At 35.3% G+C, this 19,247-nt stretch overlaps 1 protein-coding gene, 1 non-coding gene and 1 pseudogene across 2 annotated transcripts; all 3 read right to left on the bottom strand.

Moving 5' to 3' along the window:
• Positions 1–12: 12 nt before the first annotated feature.
• Positions 13–2,120, bottom strand: LOC113311041 (adenine/guanine permease AZG1-like). The gene has a single exon (XM_026559888.1). It carries the CDS (start codon positions 2,033–2,035, stop codon positions 260–262), a length of 1,776 nt encoding a protein of 591 aa, XP_026415673.1. The 5' UTR covers positions 2,036–2,120; the 3' UTR covers positions 13–259.
• An 8,647-nt stretch (positions 2,121–10,767) lies between these two features.
• Positions 10,768–10,839, bottom strand: TRNAC-GCA. Its single transcript has one exon. It is a non-coding gene; the product is annotated as a tRNA-Cys (tRNA).
• Positions 10,840–14,112: 3,273 nt separating this feature from the next.
• LOC113312500 lies at positions 14,113–17,832 on the bottom strand (annotated as a pseudogene).
• Positions 17,833–19,247: the final 1,415 nt, after the last annotated feature.

Raw genomic sequence — 19,247 nt, 5'->3', positions numbered from 1 at the left:
GGAGAGGTAATCTACAACTCTATAAGTCCCATTTTATAGTGGAGGGAAGCAGCAAATGAGTTCCAAACTTTGATTTACAGAAAGTAACAAAAAAGAAAAAACACAGCAAGAAAACATAAAACTACTACTCCACCACCACTTAATATATTCATATCCTTATTTACATTGTCTAATTCTTGTTTTGTTCCTTTGCTCCATATCTTCTACTTAAAAAAACTTAAAGTAAATAAGAAACACAAATCTAATTTCTTCTTCACACTTAAACTTCAAGTGCTTTAACATCTCTATCAGTATGATTAATATTCCCATTTGTGACTCCTTCATTTTCAACATTATCCCTCCTTTTCACCTCCTCCTTCTTCTTCAAAATGCCTAACTTCCTCAAAAGATCTTCACCCCAATCAAACAGGTTCAACACAACATAAGTTGCAATGCCGCCAATGAGACCGTAAGCTATAGAATAAGTCAGTGGCATCAAGAGCAATGTGATAAATGCTGGTATAGCTTGTTTCATATCATTCCATTCAATCTCAACTACTGATTTCATCATCAAAACACCAACTAAAATCAATGGAGGTCCTACTGCCCAAGCTGGTATTGAAGCTAATAATGGCGTAAAAAAGAATGCAAAGAAAAAACAAACGGAAACTGTTAACGCCGTTAGCCCGGTTCTTCCTCCTTCTCTAATACCAGTGGATGATTCTATAAATGTTGTCACTGGAGATGTACCTAACAATGACCCTACAACTATCGATGCTGCATCAGACATGAATGCGAAATATTGACCTTCGAAATCACCGTTAATATCAGAAAAACCAGCAAATCTAGCCATTGAATATAGGGTCCCAGTTGTATCTAGAATATCAACGTATAAGAATGTGATCAGAGCTTCCCAGAAATACCCTTTGTTCATACCTTTAAAACTTAATGCCCCTGCTGTACTTTCAATTTTATGGACGTCAACTACTTTCTTAAAATACGCGAAAGACGAGTTACCTGAATCGGTGTTTGGGAAAATGGTAACCCCGGTGTTACGAAACCACGAAACAGCCGTTACGAAAACGATACCGTAAATCATTGCTCCTTTGACGTTTTTTACTAAACAAAACGCAATGATGAGAAAACCAACGATACCTAACCAAAAAGTCGGACTTTCCATGCGATGATTTAAGCAGTAAATATCACCCGATACGGTACCTCCTTGTAGTAACGAAACTGTTCCATTCACAGCCGATAAAACGGGTGCTAATGAAGCGCGAGAACTTCTAGGGCAAGCTGCTAATGTCACCAGAGTTGATGAACTGTAACCAACCAAACCGATTCCTTGATTGTTTTGTAACCCGATGAAGGCTAAAAACAAACCGATTCCAGCTGATGAACTGATTCGAACAGGTTTAGGAACGAGTTTAGCCAGTTTAGCTCTTAAACCCACTGCTGAAATACCAAGAAAAATCAAACCTTCGAGAAAAACAGCTGCTAAAGCTGTCTTGTAAGGAATAGTACCACTTCCATGAAACCCAACAACAGTATACGCGAAGTAAGCATTAGTACCCATCCCTGGTGCTAAAGCTAAAGGTAAATTAGCCAGTGCACCCATAATGAAACACCCAATCAGTGATGAAACCACAGTAGCAACGATCAAATCTTTTCTGACTCGTTCTAAACAAGACGTATAACCTGGATTGATCGGTGGGAACTTACATGAAACGTCTGGGTTGATGATGTTGAGTTGTCTACCTGTTGTAGTATCAATACCTGAACAATTTCGGATGGGTATTTCTTGAATATTACACAACGGAATACAATCTGAAACTGAACAAGTTCCTCCTGAATCTGTTAAAATACTAGCGTTTACTGCTAATATGTATGCCGTAGTTAGAAAAGTTGTTGTTCCTGCACGAATTTCTGTTGTGAATGTTGTTTTTCTTTCTGCTAGTTTGAATCGTTTACCAACTCGGGTTTCTGCTACATATGAGTTTAAACGATTTGTTAATGAAGGTTTTTGGATCGGTGTTGCTGCTGATTCAATCTCCATGGCTGTACAGAGAGATTTTTTTATTTTTTTCTTTCTTCTTCTGAAACTCTTTTTTTTCTCTTCTCTCTCTACTTTAGAGTTTCCATTTGAAATGAAATACGCTGTGTGTTTATTTAGCCGAGGGTAATATTTAGGTGTAACACGAACTACCAAGGGTACTACGGAATCCCGACATTATGGGGATTCTTGGTCAATATTTGACAACTGAACAGCTGTTTACGAAAGGGTAATGGGATCTTGAAGAAATTTACTTGGGCGGTTTTTAATGCGGCCGGATTTTAACTCATAGGAGGGAAATGAGTTGGGTTGACTTTGGTTTTGAGATTAGAGTGTGTCGGAAAATATTGGGTGCATGCACATCAAGCAAGTGGCTATAACGTGGTTGAGCAAACGTTTGTCCAGTACAGTTTCACACCAATGATTATGCATGCATTTCACGAGGAAATAAGCCATTAATAATGTATTGGTGAGCTGATCGCACATCCATATACCAATTGGCCTATTGTTTGAAATGTACAGTAGTATGTCCAATGACATTTGGCCGCTTGTATTGATTTGGGGCGTGAAATATCACATTGTATGAGGTAAATTCCTTCTGGGGAAAAAAATGAGAAAGAGAGAACATTTAGATGAGATAACTCTCCCATTCGAAGTCAGTTGGTTCGAATCCTCGCTAAAATCATTTCAAAAAGTAAAAAAAATAAAATAAAATCGTAGTATATAGTGAGGAAACATAAGATATTATTTATTAATATTTTTTAGAAAATAATATCTTAATGAGTAGTTGATCGTACAAATGTGGGAAGAAAGAAATATGCTCACTTCATTTTACAAGAAATTCGTGTTTTAATTTATTTTGTTTAATATTCACCTATCTTTTTGGAAGATGGAGATAGTATAGCATTTATTTTCTTGGGAAATAAGGGAATTATCCATTATCTCATATATTTTCGCTCAATAAAGGAGTATTGTACTAGCATGTTTTTCGTATCAACTGCGAATTTGAATAGCGTGTAGTGTATAATTTTACATGGAAATCACAGGCTTAAAGTAATCAACTGAGGAATTAGGATTCTGTTGAGGTTTTTTGATTTTTGATTTTGGTAATTAAGGAATAAGGATTCTCATGAGTCATCCGTTGGTCAGATACAAACTCAAGTTGTCTTGTAACTTTTTCTTTTAAACTAAAAATTTAGTGGTAACGTGAATGTTTTGCCCCTTAATGATTTCTGGAGACCCAGTTTGTGCTACATTTGATGTAGATCAGATGTATCTGGTCTGTCAGTTGTTGGAAGTGCTTTAAAGCGGGATACTATTTAGTGGAAAGTGTAGATCCTTCAAATGCTAACTCAACATGATTTGGTGATCTGGAAATGACGGAATTTATTGGGCATATTGGTGAAGACTTCATTAGTGGAGCTGGGTCAGATAAATCAGTAAATGTAGGACTTGTAGAAGGGTTTCTTTCAAAAGGAAGTGGCCTTGGTCCAATAAGAAGCGGGTCAGGTTGGTCATGTGCTAAGTGGGAAATTTTTACTTCTATAGGTAATCTCTTGTGTGATGGAATTATCTAGTCCAAGCACATTATTAAGCGGAATTCAACTTTTCATCTTCAGAAAGTTACTTTCTCACATGACCTTTAGAATGAAAAACCAGTCTCTTTGTACTTTGTTACCCATGTTATATATAAAAAAAATAGAAATAAGCATGCTTCTTTAAGAGACACGATGTTTTTCAAAAATGGCATTTCTTATTGGGTTTCAGTTTTATAAGGATTTTAAGAGGTACTCAGTTGAGATTTACATCATCAACAATCATGTGGTTGCAGGGGTAGGAGAAGATTATTTGTCTTGGAACCGGGGTAACTTGTTTCCTCTTGCTTCTTGCTATTTTGTTCTAGAGGATGACGGCTTTCTAAGATTTTCTCATAAACGCATCTAGAATCCTGATTCCTCGGAAAGTAACAGTCTTCACTTTGACTATTTGTTATAACGCTACTCCTATTATGGGCACTTTGAGAAATTCTATCTTTTTAAATGGTGGTATTCTTTGTAAAACAACTACATAGTAAAATACTCACATGTTCTTACATTGTGAAAAGACAAGAATTGTTTTGGAATTTCTTCATTCAAAGTTATAACATAGTTTGGTTATTCCTTGAAGATGTCAAAACAACTATTCACAAACGGAATAGAAAAAATGATAACTCGAGAAGGATAAAGCTATAAAACTAGATACATTTTTCTATACGATGTATTATGCGACTTGAACGCAATTGAAGAATTTTTCAGGTGAAATTGATGCATCCAAAGTAGCTTATAGATAATGTGAAATGTTTGTTCTTCAACTGGTCGTATGACACAAATACTATTGAAAAACATTGTTTTTGGTCTAATCCTTTGTAACTGGGCTGCAGTAATGGACATTAATTATTATTTTTTTCTTTGTCATTCCCGGTGGTTTTTAAGTTTTGTAGTTTCCTTAGCTTGGTAGCTTCTTTATGTTCCTTTGAGACTACCAGTTGTTTATGGTGGTCTTACTCTTTTTAATTTTATTAACATATTTCTCTTTTTTAATCTAAATAACAATAAAAAAAATCAAGGTGATCCACATGAATATTGTATGCAAACAGAAAGTAAATTGATCTAATCAAATTGGTTGAAGTATATATGTGGATTTTCTGTTTAAAGAGTTGGATATATTCTAACAGTTTAAAAATTATTTTTTTTTATTATGCTTGGGTTCGCATAAGGTTTGGAGAGGAAACTCCCTGGGTTGTGGGGATCCGAAACAGCATCTTGTTCTAAAAATGGTATGCTACTCGTAACCGCATTTAGTTATAAATAGTATTTTAACAAACTTGTGCCTTCTTGTAAGTACATGCGATTGTTTGTTAGTCAATAATAAACAATTTATTCAGTTGTTTTTTCTTACTTTCTCATATCTGAATTTTCTATTTATTTACATCATCTGGAGAGAAAAAAATTAAATGTGTTTTTTTTTATGGAGTCAAAGATGTTCAAACTCTTAAATCAATAAAGTTTTTGTCAGCCTCCATTATCCGAAGGCACTAACTTAATTACCTAGTTATATTCGGGAATTATATCAGACTATCCCAATGATTGTCTAAAAGAATCTTTCGTATAGCCTTAAATTAAGAAGAACAACCGTGTTATTTGAAAAAATCCTTTGGAGAGTTGAAGATCTGCTTCAATATGGAGAAGTGAGGAAGTATTTAGGAAATTTATGGGCCAGTATGAGAGCAGTTGAAGCCACGAAATCACTCAAACTTAATTGAACACTAGTTCAAGTAAACCAGTGACCGAAAGTTCCTATTATACAGCAGACGACATTTCATTTGAGTATGGGTGCCACTTTGTTTGCCATTTAGAGTTTCTTAAATCCCAGTGTGAACCATATCTGTCCATTACAAAAAAAAAAATGAGCGGCAAAAGATAGAAATAGAGTGTCAAATACCCTATACAATAGCCTTTCCTAAAAATAAATAAAAAGGTTTATCCAAACAGGTTTCAACCGTAGCCTCCCGTTATAAAAAAAATAAATTTATGGGGCAAATAATAGAAACAAAGTGTCCAATATTCCTAACTAAAAAAAAAGGGCCCAACCGGTGACCTCTTGATCTGCAGTCAAATGCTCTACCACTGAGCTATGGACCCATATGATTGATCGTAGTATCAAATGAAAAAATGTTATTTGAAAAATGAATGTAAAGGGAATATAATATTTTATTTATTTAATATTTTAATTACTATTTTTTTAATCTAAACTTATTTACGTTAAACTGATTCATCGGTTGGTCTAAACACTTAATATTTTTAAGAATCAATACATTAATAGTAAATTCATTTAGTTATTCCAATGTTGGATCGTGCAAAGACAGTAAATATATGACACCAAAACCCAATGACTGAAAAGAGTGCAAAATAGTTGGTATGTATTTTGAAAATTACCACCATAACAAAAAAAAAGACACTAACAAATGTACAAGTATGTACAAAAATCAAGAATTCAAAATTATATCTTCCCAAAATTTAACGGTAAACACCAAAATTATTTTGTTAAATGATAAACATGACGAGGAAAACACTAAAATCTGTGTTACATAAACTTATCGAATACTTTTCTAACCGTGATGCCACTTGGGAGCCCGCTTTTCATAAATACAAATAACATAAATTTTCTAGCAAGTAAGGCAATGTTATTGTTGCTATCATCTCATACGCTTTCTCTCAAATAAGGAGTACGTTACTAGCATGTTATATTGGTTGTCTGTGAATTTTGATAACGTATAATGTAATTTTACATTGAAAGTACGTGTTTAAAGTGAAATGAGTAACTCAAAACCAACTGAGAAACAAGGATCCTCTTGTTTTTTTTCCTTTTCTGTAGTGATAAATTGAGTCTTATACCCATGATTCATTTGTTAGTCGGATATAACATTGCCATGTACACCAGGAGTTTGATGGTAATGTGAATGCTTTGCTCCCTAGTGATTTTTTACTTCCGTAGGTAAAAGCTTGTGTCCTGGAAATGTTTATCCCAAGCATATTATTAAACAGAATTCAACTTTTCATCTTCGGATAAGTAATAAAGTGTGACGTACAAGAGTGCGCGTCATTTGGGCCATTTAATTCACAAGTATGTGTTCTCTATCTCGGTTCATGTAAATTATTGCAATGTTCAACTTTCCTTCGTTTTGCATCATTCTGATGGAATCCTGGTTTAGCAACACGACATAATGATGTTTTTGCATCATGTATGTTTTACCAGTTAAGCTTCATAGTTTATTGATGTACCTTAAACCAACACCCCTTCCCTATGCATGTCTTATTGACATTTATACCACTAGAATAAGGGAAGAGGATGGAAATATATCAAGTTCACATGCTTTCGCGATAACGAGTTTCAGAATTTGTACCATGGCGGTGCATAACCAATTTTGTCTCGATGCCCAACTTGAATATTGCACCGTAGAGGTGCAATATCTCTCTAGGCCATCCAACCACTGGTGTGATGCACTTTGATGGTGCAATATATGTTCTGTGACAACATGCCTTAAACGCACAACACAAGCTTTATTATTGGCAAGCAGTAATGGACTTTAATTAGTCTTATTGCTTGGTTCTGTGTTTTCGTCATTCTTGGCGATTTCTAAGTTTTGTAGCTTCCTTAGACCATGTCCAATGAGGGAAGACATAATTCCTTTAAAACTCTATGTGGTAACGTTTTTATTTGACATGTAAAGTAATAAGAGAAGACCATATCTTATTATGGATAAGAAATCCGATCAATTAATGGTTACCCGACCAACATATATTTTCCATATCAGTGATTTTTTTATTTTTTTATTTATTATTTTGTAATTATTTAATCTTAGTCATACAAAGGAATTATAATGCTCTATCGATCGGTTAATGTGGTGGACAACTAAAAAGTAGTTATAAGAAGAAAACTATATGAAAATGAGCGTGTAATGGTCTGCGGGGACAGGTTGAACAACAATGCGTTGAGCGATTATAAAACAGCTCGGTGAATATTTCATCGATCGGTAATTAATTCGCCTATTGGCCTATCCTTTATTTAAAACCTTTATTCCCCTATCCTCCTATCAATCTCACTATATATATGGGGTAGGGAATAAGGTTTTAGAGTAATTCTCTACCTCAATGGAGATAGGTTTCTCTTATTTGAGAATATGAATCCCTCATTAGAGATGGTCTTAGTTTGGTAGCGTAGTACACCTCTAAAGCAGCCACTAATTTGTGGTGGCACTACTCTTTTATTAATATATATTATCTTTTTCTAAATCAAATGGTGATCCATGTGAACTTGAATAGTTTATATTTATCTAAAATAAGAAACAAATTGATCTGCTCAACTTGGTTGAAATATATTAGTGGATTGTTTGTCAAGTATTGGATATTTTCAGATGGTTTAAAAAGAAGAAGATCTTGTTCATTTTGTTTGGGTGCGCATGAGGTCTAGGGGATGCAACCCCTTAGATTGTGGGGATTCAAAAGAAACACTCATTCGAAATATGATATGCTATTTATAACCGCATTGAGTTCGAATATAATTGCTAACAAATACATGTGTATAGACACAAAGGTGCATGTGGGAGAAAGAAGACACCGAAGATGTTTGTTGACTTATATATACAAACCTTCTTGTAAGTTCATGTGATTAATTACTTATCAATAATAAACACTTTATTTATTTTTTCTTACTTTTTCGTTTCTGAATTTCTATTTGTTCTAAGCCTCCACCGTCCAAAGTTTACAGAGACTTGTCCGTGAACCCGACTTACGTGTGAGAGTACTTGGGTGATTCCAAAGATCAATTTCCAAGTAATCAATCAAGTCGTATCCAACAAACAAGGATGGATGTATCTTCTTTGATTGATTTACGTACAACCTGTGATATTTCAATTATAAAGATAAACAATATAATGCGCAAAAGAAATAACACAGACACCAGAAATTTTGTTAACGAGGAAACCGCAAATGCAGAAAAACCCAGGGACCTAGTCCAGATTGAACACCAAACTGTATTAAGCCGCTACAGACACTAGCCTACTACCAATTAACTTCGGACTGGAATGTAGTTGAGACCGAATTAAACCCTCGCATCAATTCAGTTACAGTCACGCTCCTTACGCCTCTTGAATCCTAGTAGGACTCTGCGCAAATGATTCCCTTAGGTAACGTCCTTTACAGCCTAAGAGTTGCTTCAACTCAATTGAAGACTTTAAACCAATCTGTCTCCCACAGATAAGCCTATTTGTGTGATTTTCTTTTTGATCGTAGATCAAGGTGAGATTGGAAATCGATAGCAATAGACAAAGTCTAGCTAACCTCAAAATCCGGACTTATGCTTCCCGAAGAGCATCCTAGATTATTACTCACCTCACAAGTATTAAACTTTTGGAATCAACAAAGTATGAGACGAAGAGAACTTTGATGATTTCTATCTATCTTGATTGATGGAGAAAGCTCAACAATCAATCAAGATCAGGATACTCGAGCTATCAGATTAACAATAGCTGGACCTGGCTTCACGAATCCCTATGAAGTCTTTGTAGTCGTTAAACCCTAAAATGGTTTTAGGAAGAGGGCGACTCTAGTTTACAACTAGGACATACAAAAGTAGTGTCGGGATTCAAAGATCCCAGTTGTTTGAGGTTCCCCTTTTATATACTTTCAAAGCATAGGTTGTTTTAGGTTTAAGCTAAGATAGCTTTGGAACCAAGCAAAAAATATCCACCGCTAGATGAATCTTTGAATCTATTAATATAACAAGATATACACTCTGGTTAGGATGAACCGTAACCGAACCGTGTACAAAGACAACGTTCATGAATGGTTAGCCAAAACTATCCAACTGAACTATAAGCTTGAGCATTTTCATATAACACTTAAGAGTTTAATCTTGAGTCACAATCATGTGATCAAATATGTCTGTAGTGTTTTTTAGAGATTGTTCAAATGCTAATTATCTCATAGAAATAATTTTATATGCATTTGAAATTAATCGTGAGGGAAAGTACGTATACTTAAACCTTGTTCGTGAATCATATTTGTGATGGTACGTGTACCGACTATGTGTACCCTTAAGAAAAATTAGAGTTCCGAAACATACATAATTTTTTTCGGTATGTGTACTAGGTACGGAACCACACCGGTTCCAATACCAAAAGTTCTTTTTCAGTATGCGTACTGGTTTGCGTATTGTTCCGAGTTCACAAACTTTTTAAGGTATGCATACTGGTATGCGTACCAAAAATTTGTTGTCGACGTACAGCTACTCCGGTACGTGTACTACGGTTCCCGACCTATAACAGTTTTCCCAGTTTGTAAGACTGGTATGCATACTTTCTTTATGCGAAAATAATAGTAGTTTTATATTTCTCTCTAAATAAATTCGAAACATTCCCAAATAACATCAATGACACATTTCACTGTTCCAGGCTATATATTTTCGAATGATAGTCTTGAATCATAATTTAAATTACGAACAATAAATTGTCCTTAACAGAAATTCATCAAGTATGAACAAATATTCATTAAGCTTAGTCATATATATTTCAAGGACTAATTACAGGATAATCTTGACTCGAAATTCTTGATATGCTTAAAATAGTCTAATTAGTTACCTGACAACGTCTCACAGATAGAAATATGAATATAACTGGAAAACTAGGTGGTTCAGTCTTCACTTACCTATTATTGAAGAAGTTCTCCAAAAGCTTCGGTTGATCTTCGCCTTCAAACGGTAGAACACAATGATGACTACCGTGATGTCCATTTCTCAACTACACTTTTATCCTAATCCGAGACTTAACTAATTGTAGACTAGAAATCAAGATATAGTTTTGACAACAAGCTTGAGGTAGCAACACTTGTGAGTTCGACCGAGCAATGCTCTAACACGACTCTCCTCCAAAATGAAGCGAGAGAGGAAATAGTCAGGAAAACTATGTGCTATTGTGATAGCAGTTGAAGCCCTAAAATCACTCAAACTCGGTCGAGCACAACTGCAATTGAAGCAGTGCACGATAGTCCTCACTATACTTCACTATTACTTTAAATTAAAATGGACAAAGTGTCAAAGTACTCTAATCAATAGCCTTCCTCTTAATATATCATCTTAAAACATCACCCTTCTAAAAAGCAAAAAATAAGAATTACTCTTCTAAAGAGCAAAAAATAAAAAGGGCCCAACCGGGTTCGAACCGGTGACCTCTTGATCTGCAGTCAAATGCTCTACCACTGAGCTATGGACCCATATGATTGATATTAAAATCAAATGAAATGATTTTCATTGAATACCAAATGTATTTTTATTTTTTAAAATTTTTAATTACTACATTTTCAATTCAAATTTATTTCCATTCTGAGCTGCTGGATTTTGAAACACGTAAATATTTAAAAATCAATATATTAGTAGAATATTCATTTAGTTATCCCAATGTTGGTACTTGCAAAGACAATAAAATATATTACACCAAAATCGATGATTTACAACCACGGGAGAATACGTAGAATAACTGGTTCTACAGTTTGAAGATATGCACCATAATAAAAAACCAAGTAAAATACTCCATTATGTTCAAATTTTGTAAAGTATCATTTTTTATTGTTTTTTTTTTTTCAAATGATGGTTAACGACCATTTAATTGCTAGGTGGTAGTTATCTCACCTATTAAAAATCCTATTTACCCCTAAACCAGATCTTCTTGGTAGGGAGGGTAAATGATTCAATGATCATGTACCATGCTCGACGAACCTGAAAGCGGTGCAACGATCTTGAGTTGGGCTCGACAAACCTGAAAAGTATTGCAGAAGGTTTATTCTCTGACAACCAAAACCCCCAAGACACATAGGGTGATGAACCCTTTTTGGATAATAATATAACGAATCTGAAAGCGGTGAAACGATCATGTACTAAGATCGACAAACCTGAAAAATGATACAGAAGGTCAACGTAGCAACAAGAAAAGGATAAATAATAAACTCTAGGAAAATAAACTAGTCTTGATTCTTGACTAACTGAGATAAAAAAACTAAATTGTAAGAGTACTTAAAAAAAAGTTTCAAATTTCGAGAATAATATTGTAGCGATGGTTACAGAAAATAGAATACTCCATCAAATGTTTCTGGAAAAAACAACTAACAAAAGTAGTAGAAGTATGTACAAAGATCAATAAGGCAAAATTATATCTTCCAAAGAATGCAAAATTATATCTTCCAAATTTTATTTTATAAAATGATAAATATGACTAGTAAAACATCAAAACTGGGGTTATAAGAGCTCACCGTATACTTACCTAAGTGTGATACCACTTGGGAGCCGGTTTTTCATAAATCATGATACATTTTGTTAATTCATACCCGTACTCAATTGCATATATTTAAAATGCATGATATAGATTTCCTCGGTATTTGTCCAACATGCTTTTGGATCAATGCTTTAATTCATTTTGGAGGGAAAAGTTTGGAGTTCCAGAAGAAAAGGCTTTCTTATGGCCGTCTAATGAGTGGAGAATATGGACCCAACCGGAAGATGTCGAGTATGATGATGATCTTCGGTCCTAAACTCCTAATGAATTTGCATTCTCTAGTTTAGTGTTTGTGGAAATATGCATAATTGGTTTTTGTTTGTGTACTTTAGTTCGGCTGCATATGCTTCGTTAAAACAACCAGCAATCATAAGAAGGGTTAAGATTCTTTAATAAATCCAATAGATTAGACACCAAGGAAAAAAAAAATACAAATAGCGTAAACAATCATCACACATAACTCTTTCTCCCTAACACAGTCTACATCATAAAATGTAGTGCGAATGTGCCAAATTGCCAATGTGTGATGACTATTAACTATAGGTTACTTGTAAGGTCGGAGAATTATAACCCCAAAGTTGTCATTATCCATATACAAAAACTCCAATAAAACAAATTGTTCATAAAAATCCCATTTAATATAAACTGTCTATATTACCCTTCTAATTTAAATCACCCCAACAAAAACAAAAATCAACCACACTTTAATTCTTATTATATTGTCACCCCCAACAAAAAATAAACAACCACCAATAAGCACCGCCGCCACCGATAACCACCGCCACCACTTCCGACCACCGCCACCACCTCCGACCACCGCCAACGCCACCTTCCGCCACCGCCGCCACCGACCACCACCGCTCCTCCGCCGCCACCGATATTGCGCAATTGCACCACCACTGCCAGCCACCCTACCATCCCAGCACCACCATTGTCGACCACCACCACCACCACCTCCGACCACCACCACCACCACCACCACCACCGATACTACGTAATTGCACCACCAATACCAGCCACCCTACCATCCAGCACCACCACTGTCGACCACCGCCGACCAAAACCAGCACCACGACCGCCCACCACCACCACCTCCCAAAAATACGATAAACCGATTTTGGTTTCATCATAAATACGATGAAACTGATTTTGGTTTCATCATAAATAAGATGAAACCGATTTTGGTTTCATCATAAATACGATGAAACCGATTTTGGTTTCATCTTGGTTTCGTGAGAAATCACCGGCAAGAAATTTTTTAAGAGGTATTATACATCTTCATGGATAGAAATACATTGTTGAAATACGATGAAACCGATTTTGATTTCATCATAAATAAGATGAAACCATAATTGGTTTCTGCGCTTCAACAACAATACCACCAGTTATGTCTCAAGACCCATTACTCAGCTTCACCTGGTATATCTTTCCATCTAGGTTTACAGGAAATTCCTCATTGTATTGCAGCACTTCATTGCACCTGCAACTACAAATTCACTTCAAATCCCATACCCACTGCATTACTGCCTTCCATTTCAGTTCAAGCTCATACCTGAACACCACAAATGCTCCATCTCAGGCTCAGTTTGATCTTCAACTGGACCTGCAATATCAATATTAATTCAACCAGAGCAACACCAGTTCCTCCATGGACTTTGATTATCACCAGCTGCAGTTCATAATCACCACCAACATAGGCATCTCAGTTCTTCTCTACACTCTCAACCTGCAACTGTACTTAAAAACCATTCTCAAGCATCAGCTCAAACCATTCTTCATAGAGAACCAACTCAAAGCCAACACCAGTACCACCTTCTCTATAATATTAACTTCAGCTGCAACCGGAGCTTACTAGCAGCATCAAATGAAACTCGTCACAAGACTCTGTCACTGCAATAACCATATCAAACCCATCACTGCAATAACCATATCAACAATACCAACAACTACACTTGCACACTGCCAATCTGAAAGCAGCGACAACAACATCTCCTAGCTGACTCTACTCAGCTCCACAATCCAATTCACCACCTGCAATTGCTTCCCATTTCAACTGTAAGAAAAATTATAAGAGATATTATACATGTTCATTGATAGATGGAACCAATTTTGGTTTCATCATAAATATGATGAAACCATAATTGGTTTCATCATAAATAAGATGAAACCATAATTGGTTTCGTCATAATTCAACTGCACATGTACATGAACCTGCATGTTATTGATTCATTGACCTCCACATGTACATGAACCTGCATTTCATACTTTTATGACATAAATAAGCATTTCTTATTACTTAGCACATGGTTAATGAACAAGTTGTAGACAAGTTCGAAGTCTCTGATATGAGTTTTGTGACTATCAACACAAATCAAACATCCATTGTTGATTACATCGCATTTTACTAGCTACGAACGTAGGTCAACATATACAGAGTTGATAACCAAACAAGAACAAAGATATCAGGACACCTAGGAGAGTATAATCGGGCGAAAGTCATGCATATTGTGACAAATGAAATTCTTAAGCATGAGATTTATTTGATTTCAAGGTTGGATAGGCTACAAACACTAAACAATTAAGATGCAAGCAACTTCCTGACACTGGCAGCATGTAGATTAAAGAAAAAATTGAACAAGGAGAATTGAGTTACCCGTGGCATATTCAACTAGTTGAATAAGCTCAGTGTCCCTAACTTGGACGATAACATATGAAGTAGTGGACACAGCTGTGATGTTACCAAAATCATTGACTGCAGCTTCTTTACAGATGCTTTTTGTCTTGTCCAATTTAGATTCTCCAATTCCCCTATATTCCAAAGATTGCAATGTTGATAACTTCTTCTCATGCTCAATATTTTCCCCTTCAAGAGCCTAAAAATCAAGCAACATATAACACATATAAGCAATCATTAAGACTAAGACTAATGCTCCACGTTACATTGAAACTCAACAAGACACCTAATGGCTTCACAAGCAAATTAAAATCTGAATTATCAAAGGTCAAATTTCCAATTTATAATGAATTCAATGTTCAATATCCTAGTCTAGTGGTTCTCAATTTTGTGTCACAAACAAGCAGTACAATTCTGCATATCTTAACTTCCTGGTGTAGCTTCTTCTCCCATGCCAAGAGTTGCTCCAATGTGGAAAAGTGACTCTTCGGACCTTGTTCCACAAGCGCGCCGGTATCCAATCGATACTAAATATCCAAAGGAGGTTTTGATATCTAGCTTGAACTCAAATTTGTCAAAAGACAGTTTCTGGTCAATCAAAATGTGAAACCCCAATGAATCCTAAACCCAAATAAACTTAATTTCCATTCAAAAACAAAACTACAAACTTTTCATTTAGATGGGCACGACTAATTTCAAGCAGATTAGAGACAGGCTCACCAGCAACAACAGCTTTCTCAAGATAGTATTTGATACAAGCAACAATTTGATCAAGATCTTTATGTCTTACCACCAATTTCATATTTGCTATCTCACCACCACCTCCGCCGCCACTGCCGCCATGATTATGAACAGACTTATTACCCAGTTCCATATGCATCCTAATCCATCACCTGCAGTTCAGTTTAGCTTACAGTCACCACTGCCATCAACAAATCCATCTCAGTCATAACCTAGGAACAAAACAAACAATCAAATCTATTAAAACCCAACACCACAAAACCCATTTCAGTTCAACATCTCTTCTTGTCGATCGACAACTCAATCCACCGCAGAATCATCTCAACCAATCACTACCACCATCAAACAACAACCAAAAGACTCATCCTAGTTTTGTGAAATTAGCATTTCCATTTCAATTTCACATTTGGTTCCTTGATTATAATGTTATCTACCATTTCAAATAAATGCTTCTACCTTAAAATTTTCATTCTCCTCTGTATCCACATCTAATCCTTGGCTTAAATGTAACCAACCAAATTTGATTCAGAAAAATTTCAGTACAGATCCATGTACACATTCAATAATATACAGATCCTTGTCAAACTTCAAATGAAAAATTAGTTCAAAAATCATAAAGTCTTCGACCAAAAAAAGATCATCAAATTAGATCCCTCACAGACTAATTCCACCAACAAATTTGAAAAAAATTTAACAAAAAATTACAAGAAATTTGTGATTTCTTACCGCTATCGCCGATGAGACAAATTAGGTTATCAAATTTGACATCACCACTCCGTCATCTCTTCCTTGAAAATCGATCTCAATCATCAATTCGTCACCAACCCATCCCTGTTCTTCTTTTTCTTCAATTGAAGTTACAATCGCAACCCTAATTTCAACAATTTATTCATCTAATCTTACAGAAATATCAAAACATCACCAGATCCACCTGTGTTTTCTTCTGAATTTGAAAATGAAACTATGGTTAGGGTTTTAATTAAGGTTGGGGTGGTGTTGGTAATGGTGTCGATGGTTAAGGAATTGAAGGAGGCGGAGGAGGGTGGTGGTAACGTCTCTCGAATTCTTCACCTCTTGAATCAGCGCAGTTCTTCTCGTGCAGTTCCATTGTTGCTGCTGGTGATGAAGATGGTGGGAGAAGGAGACGGAAGAAAGAAGAAATCAGAGAAGAAGAAGAAGAAAAGGTCGAAGGGTATGCTTGGCTTTTTTAAAAGTAACAAAAACTAAATTTACACATTATTATTTGGCTTGGGATTTTTGTCCCAGTTTTATTTGAAACGGTTTTTATTTGGTAGAAATAATATGACCGGTTTTTTCTTATCACTAGTTTGTTCACCTAGGGGTTTTGTCACTAGTTTTGTTACTTGTATGATAATGTGAGTTAAAAAGCGGGACAAATCTTTTCCCAATAGAGTTTTTCTATTTGAGCTAACACTATAAAGCAGAGAAAAAGAAAGTGCATATGTATGGCTAATGAGTGAAAGCGCAAATTGAATGAAGCTCAAGCACTCGTCTGTGAGTCTGTCGCTTCAAGAAAATCAAGTTTTTCTAGAAGAAACCGAAATTATTTTTGTGGCGGGTGGCTCCCATTTCTTCCCCATCCATGCATCTCATGAGATTTTTCTACTTTTCCCTATGTTGGTTACTTTTTTCTATTCATGATAAAGATATTCCTATTATTCAAAAACTATTTTCTAGCATTCGTATTAACCACATTTTTTTTTTCTTTTTTTTTGTTTTTATAAATTTCATTTATGATAAAATAGAGATTACATAGACTTCATAAACATCAAGATCAAATATCATAATATAACTAAAAGGTACTAAACCAGATTTTAACACTATGCCAGACACATTTGATTCTGGGAAGAAAAAAATGTCAAATATGAATCTGTTTTGGAAAAAATCTAATCTCAATAAATATCTCCCAGTAGATACAGTATTTTTTTTTCTTTTTGAGAGTTTGCAATTTGGAGCCTTCAGATTCTTTTGAAGATTTTTTTTTTTCCAATTATGGGCTAAAGCATTACTTTTACTCCACTTGTATTGGACTTGGATTTTGCGTATCAGGAGGCTCAAGCACAAAGAATATATGTTCCTTGTCGGTATCTCTTTGGTCGTACATATGTTTTTTTTTCTTAAATGAAGTGGTTTGTTGTTTAAAAACAATGAAGGCTGAAGCATAAGACAACGTCCCCTTGGTTGGTTAATGATTTTGGGGTGAATGTCCATATTCATACATGGATGTCTTAGATGCTTTTATATTGGTATATTATTCAGTTGACATGTTTAGCCAACCAATAAACCGGTAGAACAGCGACGAGAACTTTAAGCTATGATGGTCCATTGCGAGAACCTTTTAGTAAGGAAGCTGTCAACGAAATACACAGTTTCAGCCACGCTATCATCGTTACGTCCATTAATGAGAGACTCAAAATCAAAAGAATCTACTGCTAATTCGTTGCACTTGGAATCGAGTAAAAACAAGAAAACAACACCCCATGAAAGATAGCCGAAAGGCATTTTTGTTTGATACATTGCACCTCGTACACAACTAGTTGGTGTTATCTTTCCATTTTAGATCATGCCAAGACCAAAAAGGAACAAAATAGCTAGAGTGCTCATTAGTCAAATAGATACACGTACCTTTAGGACAAAAAGAATGTAATGCATTTTATCCAGTTGTTGTTATAAACAATTGTATTACATAGGTGTTTTTGACTTTTTGTTTGACCGGTTGCCATTTATTTTGCTTGCAGTCTTGGACTGGTGTACTTGTAGGCATAAAAAATTAGAAAAGATTGACGTTCAATTTGACCAGTGTTTACAAGCTTTCACACACGATGATACAACTCCCTCATTTCACATCTTTTCACATCAGAACCGCATTTAAAGATTCTATTTTCGAGGGAGACATGGAGAAAACGAATACATAAGAAAGAAGGTATTTACGGCAAATCCAAGTGGAAGTTGTTTTGTAGATTATATGTTACCGCATGCATTTAGGCTTTCATTTTGATAGAAACAATTCATCATCTCTTTGCTAGATGTGTGTTTTCTAAAGCTATCTGGAGAGGTTTTTTTTTCTTTCAAAATTTTTATTCTGCTGCTGATATATCCTATAAGAATTGGTGTCTTATGCGGTTAAAGGATTGCACTAACAAGAATTTCTTTACTTATGTTCTTTGGTATATATGGAAATATAGGTGTAAAGTTGTTTTTGATAATGTTACACCCAATCCTAATGATCTTATAGAATTTATTAAGAAGGACAATCCCCAATATTTGCGGAAAGGTTTAGGTTGTGCTGTTAATCTGAAGTCTACTTCTCTATGTGATGATGTAAATTCGATGTCTCCTTCTATGTGTGATATTTCTCATCCAGGTTGTGTCCATGAAAGTTTCAACAAATTGCAGGATGATGTCGCTTATATCTACTTCGATGCTGCTTTTCAGAGCAAATCTAACAAATTTGCTTATGGTACTGTGGAAGTAAATAAGGAAGGTCTAATTGTTGACTTCACAAGAGGGACAGGCTGGTGCTCAAGCGCTGAAGAGGCAGAATCCAGAGCTTGCCGAGAAGCTACAAGATGGGGACAAAGCAGTAGAAAGGAAAGACTAATCTTCCTCAATGATAACCAAAATGTGATAAGTAGTCTAAAGAAGGAAAATTTTGTTGTTAACCGGAGGTCAAAAGCTTTTCTGCTACAAGCTTTAGATCTTAAGAAATTTCTTGCTTGTTCTTCTTATGTTTATATTCGGAGATCGTGTAATAGTCTAGCGGATAATTTAGCAAAATTCCTTAATAGACATGCGGATGTGCATATTGATTCTAGATATTGGGAGAAATCTAGAAAGGAAATCTGGTTAGGTATTCTATGTAAGCAAAACAATGTATGTTTTTCTAGTTAGTTTTTATAAAATTTCCTTTTATCAAT

This window comes from Papaver somniferum, chromosome 9 (genome assembly GCF_003573695.1).
Source record: "Papaver somniferum cultivar HN1 chromosome 9, ASM357369v1, whole genome shotgun sequence".
In the NCBI taxonomy this organism is placed as follows: domain Eukaryota; kingdom Viridiplantae; phylum Streptophyta; class Magnoliopsida; order Ranunculales; family Papaveraceae; genus Papaver; species Papaver somniferum.
This window is presented reverse-complemented; position numbering and strand designations above follow the sequence as displayed.

Excerpts from the sequence above, each read along its gene's own strand:
- LOC113311041 (XM_026559888.1), bottom strand. The coding sequence starts at position 2,035 with ATGGAGATTGAATCAGCAGCAACACCGATCCAAAAACCTTCATTAACA.